At 50.6% G+C, this 17171-nt stretch overlaps 1 protein-coding gene across 6 annotated transcripts in view; it reads right to left on the bottom strand.

The window, feature by feature from the left end:
• OXNAD1 (oxidoreductase NAD binding domain containing 1) overlaps positions 1 to 17171 on the bottom strand; it is a 159100-nt gene that overhangs the window by 39018 nt on the left and 102911 nt on the right. For 3 of the 6 annotated variants that reach the window (XM_085630434.1, XM_085630436.1, XM_085630435.1), the window contains exons 2-4: positions 10830 to 10977; positions 6310 to 6376; positions 1517 to 1623 (exon numbers count right to left, since the gene is read on the bottom strand). In XM_085630434.1, coding sequence (XP_085486560.1) covers positions 1517 to 1623; positions 6310 to 6376; positions 10830 to 10939 — 284 coding nt within the window. In that variant the 5' untranslated portion in view covers positions 10940 to 10977. The other 3 variants (XM_085630437.1, XM_085630438.1, XM_085630439.1) reach the window with 3 other exon arrangements.

Here is a 17171-nt window from a genome sequence, read left to right as displayed (position 1 = left end):
AGGCGTTTATGCCAGTTGTTAGTGAGCTGCTCTTGGAATCTCTGTAGGATTTCTTGGATCCAGTGGTCAGCAATGCTTTCGACATCGACGGGTCCTTTGGAGTGGAGGAGAGCTGTCGGACAGGCTTCTGTGGTGCCTTTGGCACCAGATTCAGATGCAGGTGAGGCTATTTGGAACCCTTGAGGGCTTGACAGCTGGTGAGGGTCAACGCCCAGGGTGGATCTTTCTTCTGTTCTGAATCCTCTTGGCGCAGACCTGAACCTGAGGGCAGTGAAGGCCCATAAGGCAAAAGGCTCTTATGTTGGTGCTCGGGGCTCGATACAGACTCTTACTTGAGCGGTGCGTTGACTTAGCATGAGAACTCTGGGGTGAGTGTTTCAAGTAAAGTGACAAACTTACAATTCTGGGCGTGGTCTTCCTTTGTGGGTTGCTGTTCTTCAGTGCTGGCTTGATGTCCTCTTTATTTTCGTGCTCGGAGGCGCTCAAGGAGACTGACTCTGGACTGCATGTGGCCTGGATTGTGGCAATTCCGGAAGGACCAGCCTGTTCATCTACGTCACACCGAAGGGATCCAGCTTGCCGAAGATGTTGGAGGATCTGAGAGGACAACTGTTGGTGCATTTTGCAATGCCACCAAAGCCTCTTCCTTACGCATCGAAAATCAATGGGGGGGGGGGGGCACACGGTCCCTCCAAAGGAAGTGGGGACATGGGGTCGAGGGGCAGGAGGACTGCTCATCGGTCTTCAGAGATTGTCCACTGAAGAAACACCATGGAAGTCAACATACGCGGACTTCTTTTTGAATAGTCCGAGTCAAGCATGTCCACGGGGCTCGAAGGAATGTAAGAATCACTCTGAAAACTCTAATCCCACTCGGAGTATGTCGAACTCAATGTTAGATAAAAGACAATCTAACTAGGAGTCGTTGCTCATGCACGTTGTCCACTAAGGGAGAAGTCACAGCACACCCGAGAGTCGAAAAACTACCTACAAACATCTTAGTCTAATGAGTAGGAATAGTATATGTATCTACAGCCACACAGTCGACAATCGTATGTAAAAAATGATATATATGTTTAATTTCTCCGGGGTGCCACAAGTGGCTGGACAATCCACTGTTTTGGACCATTGATGAGGATTCCATGGAGGAGAAGCTTGGTTACACTGGATTGTCTATAAGGTGACATGTTGCATTTTAAATTGAATTCATCCTCCCATGTGGTCCAGGGGAACACTTAGAGGCTCAGGATAACAACAGCCTGTAGATAGAGTGTGGGGAAGATGGAATCTCTTTCCATCTGGAGCCAGTACGTTGAAATCTTACACCACCTTTCCCAGTACAGGCATCAAAACAGGGGTCAATGGGGGAGGGGGGGGGGGGGAGAACAGAAAGCATAACTTTGTTCACTCAGACAATACAATACGAACCCCCCTTCCCTCTTCTGCCTTGAACACGAGCATCTGCTGGGAATGTATACATCCATATCTATCTGAATAGTGTACCCAGCCATCTTACCATTGCCCAGCCTTGAAGGTGAAGTCCTGGTTGGCGACAGCCAGACGAATGCTCTTCACGGTCTCTGACTCAGCACTCACCCCACAGACTCTGGCCGGGGAAATAATCTGCAGTGAAAGAAGCAAGTACTACTGTAAAGACCGAAGATGGGACAGCAGCATGAGTTAGAACCTACCTCTGCCTGAACATGTGACTGGCAAGAGCCCGCTTGCTCTGATCCATACAAGGAAGAGGAACGGATGTCCCTGACATTTGGAGCTAGGCAGTGAAGCTCAGCTTCAATTGGATCCTTGTCCATAAAACCAGAAAAGATGCCGAAGATCCCATCATACCCTATAGTGTCAGGAAGTGGCACATCTTTTCATGTAGGCTGGATGGCCCCTTCAGACAAAAATACACACACATATCCTGGCTGGGAGCTCTCTGGAGCCTCACACCACAATGTCAATGCAATGGAGGTAAACATGGACTTCTACAACCCCTCTACGTGAGAGATATGCATTACTAGAAGGAATGAATCTCACGAGGAAGGGCAGGGGCCATAGAAGGTCCAGCATACAGGCCCCAACCAATTATGCAAAACAAAGGAGTATGCTGTTCCATTGGGGGAGGGAAAGAAGAGAGAAGGGGAGTGTGTGTAAACCAGTCGCTAGAGAGAGTGTGTAATAGCACTGGGATAGCTCCAATAAGGAGCAAGGGCCCTCACACACCCGAGGGGTGTCATGCTTCATCATTGGGCAGCTCCTCGGTGGGCCGGCGCTGCAATGCCCAACGGGCCCTACGAGGGGTCTCTCTGCCGGAGTTCTTCTCTGGCTGCCGTAGTGAAGCTATAGGTGTTATGAGGGGGCTTATGTGTCGTGAGTGTAAGTGGAATGAAGTAAATGATCTAAAAATAGCGACAAGAGGCTCCAAAGGTAATTTTATTCACTGGGTTCTTGTGCTATGTCTTAAAAAATCTATTAGTGAGTCGTGGACTGAAGGAGGGGGGGGGGGATTATACCCGCTTTGGTCTAATGAATTGTGTATGGTGTGTGGATGGTAGACATGTTTCTTGCCCCATACAGTCCAAAAGGATCCAGGCATTTCATCTGGACGTAAGATACATCTAGTGCTCATTGGGGACGGCTATCACTTGGTACTGCACAAGACTCGCTTCCCCTGTAGTCTGGACTCCAAGGGTAACCCAATTTGATTTTATGAATTATAACTTTCTTTTAACCTTCCATCCTATAATGCTATGGGATTTTCCGTTGTTTTTTTCTTTGAGCTGTATTTACTGTAAAGATTAAGTAATTCGGCTGCCTCGCCTGCTCCGTCTCCCTAGACGGCCCCCCTCCCTCGGCCGCGGGCGCGCGGTCCCCTAGTCCCTGATCTACTCCCATTCCCCTCTTCAGAGTTCTGCTGCTGGTTTGGATCCCCCACTTATGGAGCACGTGCTGTCACTTTGGATCGCGGGTTGCCTTGCGGGTGTGGTTTTTTAGTGTTGTTTTGTTTTAAGAAAAGGGAACCGTACTGTGGGCATGGAGCTGTGTGGCCTGCACCATTGATTACTCCTGTTTCACTACTCTGCACTGCCGAGAGACTTACTACTGTATATATGCAATATGCTTTTGTCACTCTAGCGGCCGGCCTGGTGGTTGTAGGCCCATACCTGTAACTTTTACAAACTGCAATAAACGGTTTCAAAAAAAAAAAAAAAAAAAAAAAAAAAAAGATTAAGTAATTGAAAACAATAAACTACATTAATATAATACAGTCTGCTACGCTCAAATGGGATTCTTAGTGGGACATGCTTTGCATACGGCCAATGCTTGCACGATAAAAAATTAAAAATCTCAACACTTGCCACGGCCATATGCATTGGGTTTGCCAATGCTTGTTTTCCCCTTCTGTCTACGGTTCCTCTCGTCATGCCCTTTGCTACGATTGCTTCCATCATGAAGCCACGCCTTCTTTTAACCTCAGTCTCTTCTTCACTAAGTCTCTCCTTGCTCTTTCCTGTCCATCCATCACCATAAGCACCCCCATGACGCCCATCCTCGAGGGACCCCCTCCTTGCGCCATGCTTCCCTCCAAATGCCTCTTTCATGTCTACCTTCCTTCTGTCCTCTCACACGTGCTTCTGTCCCGGCTCTTTGAACCGTTCTGTCTCTAATGAGTTTCTGACATTTCGACGATTTATGAAGAATAAAAGACGCGCACCTTTAATCCACCCTTTGTTGGACCCTCACTGGTATACCAGCGGCTCACTGTGCGCGCACCTTTAATCCACCCTTTGTTGGCGCCTCACTGGTATACCAGCGGCTCACTGTGCGCGCACCTTTAATCCACCCTTTGTTGGTGCCCCACTGGTATCACTGTGCGCGCACCTTTAATCCACCCTTTGTTGGCGCCCCACTGGTATACCAGTGGCTCACTGTGCGCGCACCTTTAATCCACCCTTTGTTGGAGCCTCACTGGTATACCAGCGGCTCACTGTGCGCGCACCTTTAATTCACCCTTTGTTGGCGGCCCACTGGTATCACTGTGCGCGCACCTTTAATTCACCCTTTGATGGCGCCTCACTGCTATACCAGCAGCTCACTGTGCGCGCACCTTTAATTCATCCTTTGTTGGTGCCTCACTGGTATACCAGCGGCTCACTGTGCGCGCACCTTTAATCCACCCTTTGTTGGCGCCTCACTGGTATACCAGCGGCTCACTGTGCGCGCACCTTTAATTCACCCTTTGTTGGCGTCTCACTGGTATACCAGCGGCTCACTGTGCGCTCACCTTTAATTCACCCTTTGTTGGCGCCTCACTGGTATACCAGCGGCTCACTGTGCGCGCACCTTTAATTCATCCTTTGTTGGCGCCTCACTGGTATACCAGCGGTTCACTGTGCGCGCACCTTTAATCCACCCTTTGTTGGCGCCTCACTGGTATACCAGCGGCTCACTGTGCGCGCACCTTTAATCCACCCTTTGTTGGTGCCCCACTGGTATCACTGTGCGCGCACCTTTAATCCACCCTTTGTTGGCACCTCACTGGTATACCAGCGGCTCACTGTGCGCGCACCTTTAATTCACCCTTTGTTGGCGCCTCACTGGTATCACTGTGCGCGCACCTTTAATTCACCCTTTGTTGGCACCTCACTGGTATACCAGCGGCTCACTGTGCGCGCACCTTTAATTCACCCTTTGTTGGCGCCTCACTGGTATCACTGTGCGCGCACCTTTAATTCACCCTTTGTTCGTGCCTCACTGGTATACCAGCGGCTCACTGTGCGCGCACCTTTAATCCACCCTTTGTTGGCGCCTCACTGGTATACCAGCGGCTCACTGTGCGCGCACCTTTAATCCACCCTTTGTTGGCGCCTCACTGGTATACCAGCGGCTCACTGTGCGCGCACCTTTAATCCACCCTTTGTTGGCGCCTCACTGGTATACCAGCGGCTTACTGTGCGCGCACCTTTAATCCACCCTTTGTTGGCGCCTCACTGGTATACCAGCGGCTCACTGTGCGCGCACCTTTAATTCACCCTTTGTTGGCGCCTCACTGGTATACCAGCGGCTCACTCTGCGCGCACCTTTAATCCACCCTTTGTTGGCGCCTCACTGGTATACCAGCGGCTCACTCTGCGCGCACCTTTAATCCACCCTTTGTTGGCGCCTCACTGGTATACCAGCGGCTCACTCTGCGCGCACCTTTAATCCACCCTTTGTTGGCGCCTCACTGGTATACCAGCGGCTCACTCTGCGCGCACCTTTAATCCACCCTTTGTTGGCGCCTCACTGGTATACCAGCGGCTCACTCTGCGCGCACCTTTAATTCACCCTTTGTTGGCGCCTCACTGGTATACCAGCGGCTCACTCTGCGCGCACCTTTAATCCACCCTTTGTTGGTGCCTCACTGGTATACCAGCGGCTCACTCTGCGCGCACCTTTAATCCACCCTTTGTTGGTGCCTCACTGGTATACCAGCGGCTCACTGTGCGCGCACCTTTAATCCACCCTTTGTTGGCGCCTCACTGGTATACCAGCGGCTCACTGTGCGCGCACCTTTAATCCACCCTTTGTTGGCGCCTCACTGGTATACCAGCGGCTCACTGTGCGCGCACCTTTAATTCACCCTTTGTTGGCGCCTCACTGGTATACCAGCGGCTCACTCTGCGCGCACCTTTAATCCACCCTTTGTTGGCGCCTCACTGGTATACCAGCGGCTCACTCTGCGCGCACCTTTAATCCACCCTTTGTTGGCGCCTCACTGGTATACCAGCGGCTCACTGTGCCGTGAGCCCTCGAGCAAACAAGCAAAGCAAGGCACAGGGCTCCTTCCCCGTAAGGAATGATAAGATAGTAATGACCGGGTGCAGAGGGTCCCCCGCAGTCATGTGCACCGGTGCAGCTGCACCTGCTGCACCATTCACATCCAGGAAGTCTGGCAAAGGGTGGGGTGCCTTCGGGTTAGGGCGGAAGGGCAGTAGGAAGGGAGTGAAACGGATGCTGCCTCACCGAGGTCAGAATGCATGGAGCCAGACTCTCCCACCCCCTAGGCGCCCGAGAAGGTAGGCGCTATGAGCACACCAGCTCCTTTAGATATCTAGGCACTACAGAACTGGCTTCTAGGAGCAAACTATATCCCTCCAAGGAGTCTCCGCCCAATGGTAGGGGTCTTTACAAGTGCACGCAGAGGTGGGGTCACTTTAATGCCGAGAGGGGTCGGGTGTGAAAGGATTGCACTCGCAGACACGGGACTTTTGACGCCATGGATGGGCAGGGGGCCCGGGGGCCCAGAGGGCCCCACGCACTCACCTCCTGCCGGAAGGTAGATGCCGTCCTCTCCAGGTGATCCGTTTGTCTCTGCGACGTCATGGTTCTACTGTGTGAAAGAGAAAAGGGCAAAGGTTACTGGGAGCAAAGGTCATTTATAGCGGATCTTTCACTCCGCTGGTAGAGTCAATGTGTTGGCCCCTGACTGCACCCGCTCCACTAATCAGCCATGGCAGGCCCTCAGTGGCATTACAGGGGCCCAGGCTGTGGGGCCCACAGAGGGCCCTTTAGTTCAGCGACCGAAAGTCCCCGTTACCCACACAACTCCCAGAGTCCTCCAAAAAAGCTGGTACCCGAGACCCCCGAGTCCCACACAAAGCCCCATTCCTGACCAGAGCGTTCATTTGGCCTGCTTCGAAGCCCCCGGAGCCCGAAGAAGCACCGGGCCCCCAAAGAGGCACCAGGGTTCCCAATACAGACCCCACAGGGTCCTAGAAGCCCCTGGTAACGAAAAACAGCAGAGCCCCCCCCCCCTCCCCCCGACATCCCAGGGGTCCGCTGAAGCGGTCCACACTCAAGGCCCGGACCACTGAAGGGGGCCTCGGAGGCTGCAGAAGTCCCCCAGGAGCCCCCAGTCCATGAAGAAGCCCCACCTGCCCACAGAGTTCATGATCTCAACAGCACCCCCTCTTCCAGAGCCATGAGCTCATTCCCATGACAATCCACAAGTACCCCGCCCCCACAAAATCCCTAAAGTAATCCAGAAGGCCCCAGCCCCCACAAACCCCTAAGGTAATTCAGAAGGCCTCAGCCCCCACCAAACCCCTAAAGTAATCCAGAAGGCCCCAGCCCCCACGAAACCCCCAAGGTAATCCAGAAGGCCCCAGCCCCCACGAAACGAAGGCCCCAGCCCCCAAAAAACCCTAAAGTAATCCAGAAGGCCTCAGCCCTCACCAAACCCCTAAAGTAATCCAGAAGGCCCCAGCCCCCACAAACCCCTATGGTAATCCAGAAGGCCCCAACCCCCACAAACCCCTAAAGTAATCCAGAAGGCCCCAGCCCCCACGAAACCCCCAAGGTAATCCAGAAGGCCTCAGCCCCCACCAAACCATCACTGTATACAGACGCCCCCTCAGTCCTCACACAACCCCCATGGAAATCCAGAAGACCAGAGTCTCCACACAACCCCTAAAGTAATCCAGAAGGCCCCACTCCCCACAAAAACCCTAAAGTAATCCAGAAGGCCCCAGTCCCGATAAACCCCTAAGGTAATTCAGAAGGCCCCTGCCCCCACCAAACCCCTAAAGTAATCCAGAAGGCCCCTGCCCCCACGAAACCCCCAAGGTAATCCAGAAGGCCCCAGCCCCCACGAAACCCCCAAGGTAATCCAGAAGGCCCCAGCCCCCACGAAACAAAGGCCCCAGCCCCCACAAACCCCTAAAGTAATCCAGAAGGCCTCAGCCCCCACCAAACCCCTGAGGTAATCGAGAAGGCCCCAGCCCCCACAAACCCCTGTGGTAATCCAGAAGGCCCCAAACCCCACAAAACCCCTAAAGTAATCCAGAAGTCCCCAGCCCCCACAAAACCCCTAAGGTAATCCAGAAGGCCCCAGCCCCTACGAAACCCCCACGGTAATCTAGAAGGTCCCAGCCCCCACGAAACGAAGGCTCCAGCCCCCACAAAACCCCATAGGTAATCCAGAAGGTCCCATCCCCTACAAAACCCCTAAAGTATTCCAGAAGGCCCTAGCCCCCACGAAACCCCCAAGGTAATCCAGAAGGCCTCAGCCCCCACCAAACCATCACTGACATACAGACGCCCCCTCAGTCCTCACACAACCCCCATGGAAATCCAGAAGACCAGAGTCTCCACACAACCCCTAAAGTAATCCAGAAGGCCCCACTCCCCACAAAAACCCTAAGGTAATCCATAAGGCCCCAGTCCCCACAAACCCCCTAAAGTAATCCAGAAGGCCCCAGCCCCCACAAACCCCTAAGGTAATTCAGAAGGCCCCAGCCCCCACCAAACCCCTAAAGTAATCCAGAAGGCCCCAGCCCCCACAAACCCCTAAGGTAATCCAGAAGGCCCCAGCCCCCCACAAAACCCCCAAGGTAATCCAGAAGGCTCCAGACCCCACGAAACGAAGGCCCCAGCCCCCACAAAACCTCTAAGGTAATCCAGAAGGCCCCAGCCCCCACCAAATCCCTAAAGTAATCCAGAAGGCCCCAGCCCCCACAAACCCCTAAGGTAATTCAGAAGGCCCCAGCCCCCACCAAACCCCTAAAGTAATCCAGAAGGCCCCAGCCCCCACAAACCCCTAAAGTAATCCAGAAGGCCCCAGCCCCCCACAAAACCCCCAAGGTAATCCAGAAGGCCCCAGACCCCACGAAACGAAGGCCCCAGCCCCCACAAAACCCCTAAAGTAATCCAGAAGGCCCCAGCCCCCACCAAATCCCTAAGGTAATCCAGAAGGCCCCAGCCCCCACAAAACCCCCAAGGTAATCCAGAAGGCCCCAGCCCCCACCAAACCCCTAAGGTAAACCAGAAGGCCCCAGCCCCCACAAACCCCTAAGGTAATCCAGAAGGCCCCAGCCCCCACGAACCCCTAAGGTAATCCAGAAGGCCCCAGCCCCCACAAACACCTAAGGTAATCCAGAAGGCCCCACTCCCCACAAAAACCCTAAGGTGATCCAGAAGGCCCCTGCCCCCACAAACCCCTAAAGTAATTCAGAAGGCCCCAGCCCCCACCAAACTCCTAAAGTAATCCATAAGGCCCCAGCCCCCACAAACCCCCTAAAGTAATCCATAAGGCCCCAGCCCCCACAAACACCCTAAAGTAATCCAGAAGGCCCAAGCCCCCACAAACCCCTAAGGTAATTCAGAGGGCCCCAGCCCCCACCAAACCCCTAAAGTAATCCAGAAGGCCCCAGCCCCCACAACCTCCTAAGGTCATTCAGAAGGCCCCAGCCCCCACCAAACCCCTAAAGTAATCCTGAAGGCCCCAGCCCCCACAAACCCCTAAGGTAATCCAGAAGGCCCCAGCCCCCCACAAAACCCCCAAGGTAATCCAGAAGGCCCCAGACCCCACGAACCGAAGGCCCCAGCCCCCACAAAACCCCTAAGGTCATCCAGAAGGCCCCAGCCCCCACCAAATCGCTAAGGTAATCCAGAAGGCCCCAGTCCCCACGAAACCCCCAAGGTAAACCAGAAGGCCCCAGCCCCCACAAACCCCTAAGGTCATCCAGAAGGCCCCAGCCCCCACCAAATCGCTAAGGTAATCCAGAAGGCCCCAGTCCCCACAAACCCCTAAGGTAATCCAGAAGGCCCCAGTCCCCACAAACCCCTAAGGTAAACCAGAAGGCCCCAGCCCCCACAAACCCCTAAGGTAATCCAGAAGGCCCCAGCCCCCACGAACCCCTAAGGTAATCCAGAAGGCCCCAGCCCCCACAAACACCTAAGGTAATCCAGAAGGCCCCACTCCCCACAAAAACCCTAAGGTGATCCAGAAGGCCCCTGCCCCCACAAACCCCTAAAGTAATTCAGAAGGCCCCAGCCCCCACCAAACTCCTAAAGTAATCCATAAGGCCCCAGCCCCCACAAACCCCCTAAAGTAATCCATAAGGCCCCAGCCCCCAGAAACCCCCTAAAGTAATCCAGAAGGCCCCAGCCCCCACAAACCCCTAAGGTAATTCAGAGGGCCCCAGCCCCCACCAAACCCCTAAAGTAATCCAGAAGGCCCCAGCCCCCACAACCTCCTAAGGTAATTCAGAAGGCCCCAGCCCCCACCAAACCCCTAAAGTAATCCAGAAGGCCCCAGCCCCCACAAACCCCTAAGGTAATCCAGAAGGCCCCAGCCCCCCACAAAACCCCCAAGGTAATCCAGAAGGCCCCAGACCCCACGAACCGAAGGCCCCAGCCCCCACAAAACCCCTAAGGTCATCCAGAAGGCCCCAGCCCCCACCAAATCGCTAAGGTAATCCAGAAGGCCCCAGTCCCCACGAAACCCCCAAGGTAAACCAGAAGGCCCCAGCCCCCACAAACCCCTAAGGTCATCCAGAAGGCCTCAGCCCCCACCAAATCGCTAAGGTAATCCAGAAGGCCCCAGTCCCCACAAACCCCTAAGGTAATCCAGAAGGCCCCAGTCCCCACAAACCCCTAAGGTAATCCAGAAGGCCCCACTCCCCACAAAAACCCTATAGCAATCAAGAAATCCAGAAGGCACGTCCCACAGAAACCTTCGGTCCCAACAGATGCCCCAGCTGCCCCCGAACCCCTCTGGTCCCACGAAGGTCCGTCCCACAGAAGCATTTCGGTCCCAATAGATGTCACAGTATCCCCGAAGTCTGTGGTCTCCCCAAAAGCTCTGAACCTCGGCCCCCACAGAACCCACGGGTCTCCCCAAATGCCCTGGAGACCAAATGAGGCCTATAACGTACCCGGCCCCCTACTATGCCTGCTTCGAAGCCCTGGTCCAGCTGGCGTCTGCCGTCCCTGGCAGAGGAAACCTGCCGGCGCATCACTTTAGGGACAATACGTCCCCGGCCCAGGGGGCAGGAACCCACCTATTCATGGAGGAGGGGCACAAAGCCGAGGGCATCACCGAGGGCAGGCGGGCGAAGCTTCTGGAAGCCCCTCTCAGGACCCGAGAGGCGGCCACGGCAGCGGGGGTCATGGTGCCCGGGGCACAGGCTGGTCTCCTGTTAGGGGTCACTGGAGAGAAAACAACACATCAGGGGAGGAGTCAAAGGGCGGGGCAGCAGCGCATGCATTCAAATCTCAACAAGCCACTGACGCGCGGTGTGACCTTACACCGAGAAGGAAAATACCCGCTGCAAAGGAATGTTTCGCCTCTGTACGGATGGGAGGTCTAAATTGTTGTAGTCCAGACTAGATTGTTTTAAAGTAGGTGCATAGGAAAATGTATACATTATAAACGACTCCACTAAAGGCAGTGATACCTCAACGAGGCGTTCAGTGACATGGCAACAAACATCCCAGAAAAAGGCGGCCGGCTCCATTACCTTTGGAATGAGAGGGGTGGAGGGGCGCGCTTATTAAACAAACCCCACCCCAACCACCCCACAGGGACATCAACAGAGCAACGCAATGCGCCCAATGCTCTCCAAAAGATCTCCGGCCGTGCACTCCGCGAGCGCAGAAAGCTCGGAGAGATTGGGGGAAGATGGGGGTGGCATGTTAATAAAAGACAGTAGAAATGGTATGCAGTCCCTATAATGTGAGGCAGGTAATGGTAAGGACACACGTAGTAACGGGGCATAGATAATAAGGGTGAGCAGGAGAAAAAGGTCAATGGAAGGGTCTTTTGAGGGAGGCTGCAGCATATGCTTTACAAAACAAAGTAATCAAACTGAAGCCTTACCAAAATAGTGTTACACGCTGGCTGCCTGGGAGGAGAGCTTGTGGCAGTCCCCTGAAGTCTGGACAGTAGATGGGCCTTAATCAGTGTAAATTCCCCCAAATCACCACATGTTAGGGTGACTCTAGGACTGTATTGTGATTTTATCCTTTAAAATATCCCAGCTGTAACCGTGGTAATTATGTAGAAGTTGTATTCAGTAGGAGCTATACAGTTACCAATATAATAACAGCTGATGCCAGCAAAGATATTACGGTGTGAGGTGTGCGGGTGTGTTTTAAAGTAAGGACAGGGAGAGAAAATAAAATGTTAACTAGGTCAGCAGCACAGACCGGATGCTGCACTTGTGTGAAGTGATCTTAAGGAAACAGTATCTATATCTGTTTATTGTTGTAAGTTTGTCTTTGCTATGTGCTTTTATGTGCAATCAAACAACGCCCTGTTTTTAGGTCTCGCCTGACCCAGCGCATGCGCTGGTCTGGCGAGACTTTTAGTAAGGGCTTCAAAAAATGCTACCATGGCCGGCCTACAGCTTGCGTGCATGTGCGCGGGGGCATGCTTACGAGCAGAGGCACCATATGGTATTCCTCTCGCTCTCCCGCGCGCCTCGCTCTGCCTCTCTGTCTTGCTCACCCCTCCCCTTACACAGAGCGCATCTCGCGGCCGTGCGTCTTGCGAAATCACGGCCGCGCATCTTGCGAAATCGCGGCCAATGATTGCTATTACTCCCATCACCTCAGGCTCCTCCACTGTCCCCTGCTGCTCCTCCCATAGGACCCCGCCCCCCCACGACCTACCCTCACAAGGGTAGTTCTTAAGGGGGTTTTTTTCTCCCCAATTTACATCTTTTGGAGGGCCCAGTTGCTGCCATTTGCTGTAGGGCCACTCAGTTTGAGAAGCGCAATTTTGTGTGCATTTTATTTAACTTTTTTTTCACCTCTCCAAGTGGCGTCCGACATCTTGAAATGGTAAAAAAAAATCAAAAAAAAAAAATCAAATATTACACAGACTTTTCGTTCATTTATAGGTATTCCTCCTTGAGCTTAGCTTAGCATTGAGTGCAAGTTTGATGTGCTGGCGCTGCACGTCTGAGAGCTTGCAGCTTGTGATCTTGTAAATTAATAATTGTGCCCTCTCCTGTGCTCGAAATATTGCTAGGTGTTTTCCATTGTTGTTTTTCTAATAAATTAGCTTACATCCCCTAAAACCCACAAAGCAGCAGAACATAGACTTCATGTTAAATTGCTTTTGCCATTGGGTTCAGAGCGCATTACTAGTCCTTCGTAAAAATACTGCCCACCATAGAAACATGCTGTGCAACAAAGCCTGGAAAAAGCTTGAATCAGGGATTTTATAAGGGCGTCTCATTAACTAAGGACTCTACATGCTGTAAAAGTGAAAGAGTCGTTGCTGGTCTCACCGGTCTGGTCACAATATAAAGACGTATTTGCCGACAGAATGGAGAAAGCGAGTTCACTTAAGTGTTCACTGAGAACGATCTGTTTTCCTTTGTTTTTGAGGTTGTGCTCGGCTTTTTTAGAGCTAGCTTTATCCAAGATCATTTGACTTTACTAAAGTTTTTAGGTATTATACTTTTAGGGACTTTCGGTTAGTCCTTGTCATGCATTTATCTGATACAGTTTCATTCACATAGGTCTTGTGTCCACTATAGCATACAGCGTGGGGCAGCGCGCCAGCCCACTTTAGTCTATGAGTGGCCACATTCTGCCTGTTCACAAGAAGCACATCCACGCCAAAGTAATTCCCTTAAGTGCCAGGGACTGCTATGGCACGGTGTGCTTCTTGAGACCAAAGTAAATGTTTTCTTTTAACCGCGGTTTAACTTTACTGAGAATGCTATTTACTGAGAACGATTTCTACTGATGAAAGCGAGCGGTAACTACATTGTGTACGTCTTTATCTCCTAATGAACAACATGTCAGAGTTATGTGTATTCGCTTTTCTTTCATGTGAGACTCGAAACTGTACAGAGATGGTGCAAGTGTCTCTTCCCTCCCTCTCCCCGTTCCTTTGCCATAATTGTAAATGAATGAATGAATGAATGAATGAAAGGACATTTGTAGAGCGCATGGCTACCCGGGAGTGTCCCAGCGCTCATGAGGTCATTATTACCGTTTCTTCTGTAGTTGCTTCTCTCTGTTGGTTTGTAGTCTGACGGACGATCGTGACCCACACACTTTAATAAGCGCCCTATTCCACACTAAGCGGGTCTATTGAAATAAGACTCATTTAATCGCTGTAGGCAGCAAAAAAAAATGACAACTTAACTCGACTGCCGAAATACTTATTATTCACGTTCCCTTTTCTGCTGGAAATATATTTTAGGAAGGATAGAGAGCTGAAGCTGCCAGTGTTCCAGCAGTGAGCACGATTGGAAAAACTTCACTGAAAGAGAGCGTGGCTATCTTCATTGGAAATCGTCTCTCTGATATATGACATTTCAGTTGCAATAGAAGTTTCAATTCTCTGCAGAGGAGAGTTATGAGCTGGTATGTTATAATGGAATATCTTGAAGTTTGAGTGTGTTTAATATGTGGGAGTATACTAACTGCGGATTCATTGAATCTGGGTGTAGTTTTGGGGGCAGTATACGATTTAAGCCATGTATCTTCTGAATTCCACAAAAGGGGAAAGGAGTTCTTATGACAGACTCCATTAACTGAGCGGTGAGGCGGCGGACTCACCCAAGTATCGGAGGGTTGCACAGAACTTTCACTGGCCCCTACTCACAGTTTATAAGCGATCTGGTGGGCTAGTGTGCACTTCTAAACACCGGCACAATTACCCACTGTTGCTGCGGGATGCTGGCGGCAAAGTCATGGATTCACCCACCCGTCCTTCAGCGTATGCCTGACCCACATTGGAAGGACAGTTTGGGGGTGCAAAAAGGGGTATTAATCTGTCTGTGGGCAGAAACTTTTACTTATAGTCCATACCTTCCTAAAACACAGGGCCACTGTAATTAAACACTGTTTCAGCTCTTTTTGTGTGCATAATTATGGATTTTCCGCATTGCCACATAATCCATCATTTGCTGTATAATCTGCAGATTATAACAAACATGCTCGTTTCTAGCGCAAACAGACACAAAATTACTAAAAATGTTGCAACATGTGTTCTTCGCGAAGGTTATCTGGTCATCTTTCAGATGCTTATTTCTGTATTGGGTTGTTAAACTGGTACTGTTGAGGTGAAATGTTTGCCCAGGCAGTGTTAACATGTGTGAAAATGACAAAATAAGGAAGTAGTACTATCAAAAAATGTGCTGCAGTAGACCGCATACTTTTGCCTTTCTTGAGGCATAATGTAGTCAAACCTGCTGCATAATTTGGTGCTCCCCTGCTGCAGGGTTCCCACAACCACACTCTCACCGGCCCCCTCTCTTTGTGTTCACAACTACAGGAGACACCCGTAGCCCCAGTGGAGTCCTGGGTAAATATGGTAACATATAACAATGTCTCAACGGGAATCAATAAGGGGCTCAACTTAAAGAAATAACAATTATCATATACATTAAATGTTAACAAGAACATAGTTTAATGTAGTTATATTGTCAGAAAAGGACAACCAGATCAGAGGTGCATAAATCAAATTGCAGCCTCTCTCCTTGGCGCATTATGAGTGCAGGCACACGTTTGTTGTCTGTACGCCTTGTTGCGTTGTGCACATCAGCATAGACCTGTGAAACTAAAGAAAGTGCCAATGCTGACAAATATTTATCCTGATTGACTGTAGAAGAAAATGAAACAACTACGTCTATACTAGTTAATAGTGTTTTATTCAGACTTGATCTGTTTTTTATCATACAAAATTAATCATTTTGTGAAAATATACTGGTCTGGACAAACAATCAAAGTTCAAAGTAGTAAACAAAGAAAAGAAAAAATTGTATTCACAGAAAACAGTTAATATATTCGCAACAGTAAAAATACACACTGAAACGCTATTACCCTAATGGCAAGAAAACGACTCTAACAATCAATCATACACCAATCCTCATCCACACAAACACTCACACAAACAACTAGAATCAATATGCCTTTGGTTGTAATTAATCTGAATCTGAAACCACCAAAGGAATCTCCAAACAAAAACACTTAGAAGATAGTGCCGCTGTAAGGGTGTACAAAAAAATGTAATCAATTTATCATCATTTTATAATTACATAAAGCAAAGCACCCGAACGGACTGGAAATGCGAATGAATGGAGAAAACAGAAAGAAGGTCTACGCGTTTCGAACCCCGTAGAATTTAGATGCTGAGGTTCTCTTCAGGACCGAGACACTGCAATGAGAAGAAAAGTGAAAGTGGGTATGAATCTAAAGGATATGAGAGTGCAAACCACGCTGAACGCCGACTCAGTGAGACTGAACTTACCTACAAGAAGTGGATTAAAGATGCCATTTTAGTTTTTCGGAATGGAATACACTGTAAGAAAAGCAAAATCGAGAATCGAACATTAATCGTGAATGCTGAGGGCAGGAACAAGAATGGACTGCTAGTCGAAAGAGGCTGCAAAGTCGCAAGAAATTAATGGCAGCCATTACCTTACACGTACTGGAGACCCAGAGGCAGAGCCATAGGGCCCGGCTAACAAGGGGGATACAATCCGTCGTATTCAAGTCCAGTAAAGGCGGGACGATCCGTACTGGAAAGGAGAAGAAGTGATTCAATGTAACATGAAATTTAAAAAGAAGGAAAAGCAAAGTTTGAAGGTGCCTAATGCGGTCCTTGTTGCTGAGTTAAGCATACCTTGTTACAGCGTTGGATAATCATCCAAGTAAAGTAGACGGAATGGGCAGGCAGCAATCTATGGAGCGAGCCTCAGGCGACGAAACTGTAAGTGGATAAAACTCGGCATCAATCATAAGGCTAAACAATGCGGGTGGAGTATCAGTCAAACATCGGGGACAGGACAGTTACCTTATTCGTGGCTATGAACCGACATCTTCAAAATCGTCCCGGGAAAACAACTTCACTGACCGCTCTTCCTGTTGCGCGTTAAATCGCGTTCTGGCAGGCTGCTTGAATTCTGGGAGTTGTAGTCCCCGTGTAGCCGCGGTACCCAAAGAGCTTAAAGAGAAGGACATGTAGATTGCGTACGCTGGTTGGGGCGATGACTTGGGGGCAATGACTTGCGGGCAATGTGAAGGGTCACATATGTTTAGCCTGTCTTTTTTAATTTCTGAAAATGCGAGGGAGCGCACGGAACCATTAGCGCTGGAAACGGGTCCGGTGTCTCACGAAAGAAAACATTGGTACAAAACCCTCATAGCCTAAAGATCTCTGATAATTCATTAAGGCCTGAAAGTCGAACTTCACAATTAACATTGCTTCGCGTTGAGCGAGCCTGAGTTCCATGTCACCACCTCTCGGGTCACGTTCCACTTTGGAAATCACTGTCCAACGGAGATCTTGTTCTCCATGCAACATTTTCCGCCAATGATTGACCAAGGGTGCGGTTTCTACATTTTTTCTGATCCGGGATTTATTTTGTGTTATTCTT

The sequence above is a fragment of the Triturus cristatus genome, chromosome 10, assembly GCF_964204655.1.
Source record: "Triturus cristatus chromosome 10, aTriCri1.1, whole genome shotgun sequence".
Classification (NCBI taxonomy): Eukaryota; Metazoa; Chordata; class Amphibia; order Caudata; family Salamandridae; genus Triturus; species Triturus cristatus.
This window is presented reverse-complemented; position numbering and strand designations above follow the sequence as displayed.